Below are 6,785 nucleotides of genomic sequence, written 5' to 3'. Positions count from 1 at the left end.
TCTCTCTCAAAAATAATAATAATCCTAAGGCCGTTTTGGCGGGGCTTTGATCGATTATAGTTCCATTTCAGAGAGAGGTTCTAGTGCTACAAGCAGTATGGGTGCTGGACTGCTGCTACGAATGCACTGTAGCACATATAAAAGATTCTGAACTTTCTTGAAATAAATTGTATGTTGATATGTGTTTATGATTCTATAAAGCTTCAAATCCAGTTTGATATATACATGGAGAGCAAAAAAAAAAAAAGAAAAAAGAATGAGAACAGAGGGGAGACTTCCCCCTGTCTTATTCTTATAGGAGATGAGAAGATTAACCCGGGCCGGCGACAACAACCTTTGTGTTGTCTACCACTCCACCCAGAAGAGCTTCTCATATATATACATGGAGAGCCAACAAGACAAATTTAGATGTGAGTAGTGTGTGGAAGTTGATTTAGTGGTAGGTGTTAATTTCATTCTTGTAATGGTTTGGGCAATCAAGAATGGCTGTGCATCACAATGATGCAGAGCCTTGGGGTTTCATCTCTTTTAGGGAAAAAAAGTGACATCCATAGTATTTGGAAGGTAATGCTCACTTTTATGTAGGTCGAGTTTGATTTTGAATTTCTTGGATTTGTCTTTTTTTTTATTAGTCGATGGTAATGCTCACTGCATTGAATATTTGGAAGGAGCCTCACGCGAGGGTTTTTGCAGTTTGCACTATGTGGGGCGTCTTGGTAGCCAACCATCCAAGATCAATGACAAAACCGGTTGTTAACTGGTACCTTGGGGCCACCGAAAGAAACCTCTTCAACAACAACCGATTGTGACATGTTTCATACGCCACATGAATGAATTATATGAAAATAAATCACACGTGCAAATCTGCCTATAGATAAATGAACCAGCACTCACGTAGCACAGTACAAAGTAGGCAAAAATACACGACAATGACATGAATGTGATGTAAAAAAATCATAGCATGGAATCCAAGGCATCCAACCCCCGTGCCAACCACAACAAAAGCTAGTCCCCTCCGTCAAAAGAAATATGGCCTCCTCAACAAACGAGAAACGACTGACACGATGAGCTGATCGACGACATGCAACCTAACGTACGTACGTACGTACGTACAGCACTGCCTCCACCCTGGCCTCGTCCCTAGAAGAGACCCGCGGCCACAAGCCCGGCGATGCCCAGGCCAGTCAGCGCCGTGGCCCTGAGCCCGGTGGCGCCGGACTCCGACTGCTTGGCCGGGGGCGCGAGCACGGTCGCCGGGGTCTTGGGCGTGGCGCCGGGGGTGGACGGGGACGTCGGGGTGGTGGAGGGGGTGTCGGGGGTATCCGGGGTCGGGGACGCCTTGGGCGGCGAGGCGGCGGTGGCGGCGGCGACGTTGACCACGAGCTTCATGCCGTTGCTGCAGTGGCCGGTGACGCCGCAGATGAAGTAGTGCTTCCCCGCGGTCTTGAGCGCGATGGTGGTGGCGCCGCTGCCGTCGCTGCTGAGCGCGTTCGCGGCGGAGCAGGACGCGTAGTCCGCCGCGCTCACCTCCGCCACGTTGTGCGCCCCACCGGCGTAGTTGAACACTGCGAAGATAAACAAAAATTGCCGCGCGCGCGTCCATGGATCAGTAAATGAGTGGCAAACCAGACGAAAATGTTACTACTCCCTCTGTTCGGAATTACTTGTCGCAGAAATGGATGTATCTAGACGTATTTTAGTTCTACATACATCCATCTTCGAGACAAGTAATTCCGAACGGAGGGAGTAGAAAAGTACGTGACCAGCCGGCATGTACTAACCGAGGGTGTCGCCGACTTTGATCTTCTTGTCGCTGGCCCAGGTGGTGTAGTCCGCCCCGGTGGTCCAGCCGGAGGTGTCGCCGACGGTGTACTTCGCCGCGGTCGCCGTCGACGCGCAGCTCACGAGCAGCAGCGCGGCCAACGCCAGACACTTGCCACCAGAACCCATCTTACAAGCACCTCAAGTCCTCAACCAACCTAACCGGAAAAGAGAGAGCAGATTGCACTAGCAGCGTCTGTCAAACAGTCAATGCGTTTCTCTCTCTGGACCAATGGATCGACTGATGGCAGAGGCGTGCAGGGGTCCGGGCCTTATATACATGGCATGTACACCAGTTAGCGACGGCGACGTGAGGGACGGTGCGCGCGCCGCGGCAGCTGGGAGTTGGTGAGCTCAGTGGTTTCCGTTGGGGTTGGTTGGGGGTAGGAACCACCTTTTCCAACGCCTCCGCGATCGAGTGTCCGATCGATCGACGGCGTCTAGACATCAAATGTGCCTTAGAAACGACTCTACTCCAGCTAGCTAGCTGGCTACCACCGGTCTTCGACGCTAGCTTTCGCGGAAGTAATCCCTTCTCGATCGAAAAGGAAAAAAGGCGCATGTTTTTCGTGGTCGCAAAGCTTGCCGGAGTGCCAATGCTTGACTAGCTAGCACGAGTAGTTACTTTCAGCTCAGACATCTTTCTCACGTACGACATTCTTGCGATCGAGATCTACGGAGGAGAAGAACGACGCCAACAAAATTGCCATACCAGAAATTATATATTTGCCATCTTTTTGAAGGAGAATTAGTGTACGTACGTACGTACGTACGCTGTACGCATCGTTCGGCCAGCTCTTGGTACAGTGCAATTGTGGTGTTAGATCAGCTGTAAGGTAGAGTAATGGCGGTGCAGTTGTAGATATGTTTGGCGAGTGCCGTCTCGGTTCATCGATCGATCGTTCAAGGGCACCTACTGGACGAGGACATCTCCAAGCTAGTACTTTCTGATGTTAACAGGCCTAACCAGCAGTATAACTCCTAATCGTTTTGTGCAAGCAAAGCCTTTGAGGTGGATCAATCCTATTGGCCGGTCATATAGCAACTGACAGAGGTATATCGAGGCGGCACAGTGAAATGTGGTCGATCGAAACTCTGCGGATAAGCCTTTTGTGCTGCAGTGAGATCGATTGGACCCTGAGTAGACCGAGAGGGCCAAAGAATTAGAGAACAAGCTAGCGGCGTGTGGAGGTCCGTCTCCAATCCGGTTGTTGGTGATCACGTACCTAACATGGGGCGATTAGGTTTGTTCTATCTATCTATGCTGGGCACAGGTAGAGCTGTTACGTACTTTTGTTTGTTGGTGGCCTTTTGCTCACTTTGTCAAAGTACATCACATGCTGTTCTTATGCGGGTCACATCTCACATCTCCTAACTTGCTCATTTGCTATGAGATTTTGAGTTGCTCGAAGCAGTTTCGTTGCTGCGTTTTACTCGCGCACAACACGCGTGCCCAAGCGAATGCTCCTTTCCTTTATTGCATCTCTGAATTGACCACTAGTACATGCGCATTTTATTAAGGCCAACTGCAACACAGGACCCCATCATGTCCGTCCGCGTTCGTTTGGATCAAAATGGACAGATGACACGGCCCAACGCACGGCCGCATCCTCAAATTTTGTCCATTTGGCATCTGACCTGTCCCATTTCCGGCGCAAACATGCGCCCGGTTTGCGGCCACATGGACATCGAACGGACGGGCACGCGCTTGCTCGGTGTCCGTCTTGGGAATGCGTGGCGGCCGTCCACCACCCAAATTCAATGCGCACGCACGGTGGGCCCCGGTTGTCAGTCACATGGCGGAGGGTCGTCGTCCTTAAATTGGAAGCCGTGGACCGGTCAATCCACAGTTTCCACTTCCTAGCTGTCCTGCCTCCTCGAGACCCGGCACGAGCAAACCCTAGCCCTCATCCACCTCTCTGTCGGCGACAATGGTGGGGCGCTGGTTCCCCGGTCGCAAGACGAGGCACGACGACGAGGCCGGGTCGTTGTCCAGTCGCCGTCGCCGCTCCCCCACCCGCCTCCACCTCCACTCCACCTCCACCGCCCACATTTCATATCGCGCGAGGCGGCGCCCCATCTCGCTAGCGACCGTACGTCAAGGCGGAGGTGTGCCAGCACTACTGGGAGACGTGCACGCCATTGCCGTGGGGCTACGTGCACCTCCCCAACAACTGGCACCTCTCCACGGATTGCGTGCCTATCCCGCCGGTCCCGGTGAGCGGACGCACCCGCCGGGAGGAGATCCATCTTTGTTGCGTCCGCCTGCCCTCGGACCTCATCGACGACTGGAGGTACGCCGTGGACTCGCCGTTGTGGGATATGTGGCTCCACGACGAGCAGGACATCCGGCGTCAGTCCTACTCTGCAGGCCGTCCATCGAGCCCGCGGCGGCCACGGCTGACCGCCACCGCGCGCGCTCTCAGCCCGCCCCAGTCGCGCGGGCGCAGGCAGGTTCGTGGCCTCACCCCTATGCCGTCTCCGTCTCCGTCCCCACCACCCCCCGAGCCAATGACGGCCGCCAAGAAGGAGGACCTGATGAGGGAGGTGATGGAGGAGTCCCTCCACACCCACGACGAGCGCCAATGACAGGGCCTCGAGGAGATGTTGGCCCTACCAGCAGGCGACGACGTCGCCTTCCCCGAGCTCGACGGTGAAAGTGCGTTATATCGAATAGAGGGGGGGGGGTGAATAGGCGATTTTTACAAATTCGTCATTTAGGAAATACAACTTGAGGAATTTGCTAAGTGACGAACTACAAGCAGCGGAATACGTACTTAGGTGCATGCATAACAAGACAGTAGCATAATCATCCGATGAAACGAAACATAAATAGAGCACATGTAGCGTGTAAACAGGACAAGCAGGCTGAAGACAAGATGACTGAAGAAATTGAGAAAGTCTTCTGTCAAAGTCTTCAAACAGTAACGATCAAGTTCAACAACAAGTATGCGAGAAAATGAAATGGTTAGAGAAATAGAACCAGTAGCTCGGTGAAGACAGTGATTTGGTAGACCAGTTCCAACTGCTGTGACAGTTGCACATCTGGTTGGAGCGGCTTGGTATTTAAACCAAAGGACATACAGTCTCAGGACATACAGTCCTTACCGTATTCTCCTTGAGCTAAGGCCACACAGACCTCGCCCAATCACTCGTGGTAAGTCTTCAGGTGACTTCCAAATCTTCGCAGACTTGGTCACTCGGCGATCCATAATTCCTCTTGAATGCTCTAGACCATGACGCCTAACCGTCTGGAAGATGCACAATCTTCAAAGGTAAGAAGCATCGATTCCACACAGGAATAATCTCTTCAGTGATGCTCAATCACTTTGGGTTTTAGGTGTTGTGGTTTTGGGTTTTTCCTTACTGATGATTTTCTCTCAAAGTCCTCGGAGGATGGTGAAATAACATGCGGTGCCCCCATGTTTGGTTTTGGTAATTGATGACAATCTCTATAGACTAATGGTTGCCTTGAGTTATATTTGAAGGTCTTGTCCATAGGATTTGCTTGGAGTACATGTGTTGGTTTCAAGGAGAGCTTGTGTCGACCAATGTGCTATTAAGGAATTATCCAAAGATTGGTCATGTGACAGTTGAGCTTATTGCAAGCATGTCTTGAAGAAGAAGATTGTGTGATCATTCATGCTTACCTTCAAGGCATCATCCAAATGAAGAGAGTTGGAAAGGTTCAAGGTTGATCAAGACTAAGTCAAGAGTGAATCAAGTTGATCAACTCACAAAACATAGAAGATGTACCGAGAGGGATCAAGTGATCCCATGGTATGGTAAGCATTGTCAATTACGCTTTGTGTACTAACCCATGGTCTTTGTGACAGTTCTTTGTGGGGTTAGGTTGCGGTGTGCACGTTCAAGTGATGCATCACGAAGAGATCAAGTGCTTGAAGCTTGCCGTCCATTGTGGTGATAATGGACTTGTGAAGATGTGCCGAAGAGTGGCTCACCCATAATGGAGTATGGGGGAGCAATCTACTAGTCTTCACCGAGCCAACTCAATCAAGAAAGGTGGTCCAACTTGAGGAAGTCAAGATCGTCTACATCAAGCTCAAGTGGACTTTGTGCAAGACAAATGTTTGCCCTTGACAGGGTTTCTATTTTACCGGTCTCATGGTGGTAGTTGGGAGACCGGGTTATAGGATCGATTGCCGTACTATCGAGGGGGGCTCTTGATGAGTAGCTTGATCGTATCGTTCGCAGAGAGCTCAAACCATTGCATCCTTGCATCATGTTTCTTGGTTCTTGTTTGGTTCTCTTTATGAGTCTTAGATCTTATGGTCATCTTGATGACATGCTTGAGTTCATCGAAAATGGAGTTTGCATGCGTCTTCTATGATGTTTTCGGTGTTGGAGGTTTTATCAGTCTTATCCCAGAAAGAGTTCTCACCTTTTTCTTTTGGGACTTTTCTCATTTGCTTATTATTGGTATTTCTATCAAGATTGTGTTAGCCCTTGTCTCTAGCTTTCCAACAAACTTGGTTTCATCGAATTCGGAGTCCGTTTGCAAAAGTTGTGGCAGTTTTGATGTTCTGAAAAGGCTGCAGCGGTACTACCGTGAATTGGAGCGGATATAATTTTTTACTACCGCTCCAAAGTGGTACTACCGCGGCTCCTACAGTGGTAATATCGCTTCAGACCAAAAAACTCGTTCCAAGTCCTGCGGAGGTAGGTACGGAAGTATTTTTTTTACCGCTCGCAAGCAGTAGTACCGCGATCCCTAGCGGTAGTATCGTGAAGACGAGCGGTAGTACCGCTCTGTGCGGGCTGTGAGCATAACGGTTGGATTTCCCCCTACCTATAAAAGGGGGTCTTCTTCCCCATTGAATCTTATCCGTTGAGCTCGTGTTCTTCCCCCATTGTGCCTTCTTCGAGCTTGCTAACTCTCAATCCCTCCATGGATTCTCGCTAGTTTTTGAGGGAAAAAAGAGAGGAGATCTAGATCCACATTT

The 6,785-nt window shown here is 50.5% G+C and overlaps 1 protein-coding gene across 1 annotated transcript; it reads right to left on the bottom strand.

The window, feature by feature from the left end:
- Window positions 1-835: 835 nt before the first annotated feature.
- Window positions 836-2,078, bottom strand: LOC119341017 (blue copper protein-like). Its single transcript, XM_037612917.1, has 2 exons — window positions 1,782-2,078; window positions 836-1,565 (listed from the first exon to the last, which is right to left on the bottom strand). The coding sequence occupies exons 1-2, from the start codon at window positions 1,948-1,950 to the stop codon at window positions 1,141-1,143; spliced, it is 594 nt and encodes a 197-aa protein (XP_037468814.1). The 5' UTR covers window positions 1,951-2,078; the 3' UTR covers window positions 836-1,140.
- Window positions 2,079-6,785: the final 4,707 nt, after the last annotated feature.

Source organism: Triticum dicoccoides, chromosome 7B, assembly GCF_002162155.2.
Source record: "Triticum dicoccoides isolate Atlit2015 ecotype Zavitan chromosome 7B, WEW_v2.0, whole genome shotgun sequence".
NCBI lineage: Eukaryota > Viridiplantae > Streptophyta > Magnoliopsida > Poales > Poaceae > Triticum > Triticum dicoccoides.
This window is presented reverse-complemented; position numbering and strand designations above follow the sequence as displayed.

Excerpts from the sequence above, each read along its gene's own strand:
- LOC119341017 (XM_037612917.1), bottom strand. The coding sequence starts at position 1,950 with ATGGGTTCTGGTGGCAAGTGTCTGGCGTTGGCCGCGCTGCTGCTCGTG. Across the intron at positions 1,566-1,781 it reads CAAAGTCGGCGACACCCTCG|TGTTCAACTACGCCGGTGGG; the intron begins GTTAGTACATGC and ends TTATCTTCGCAG.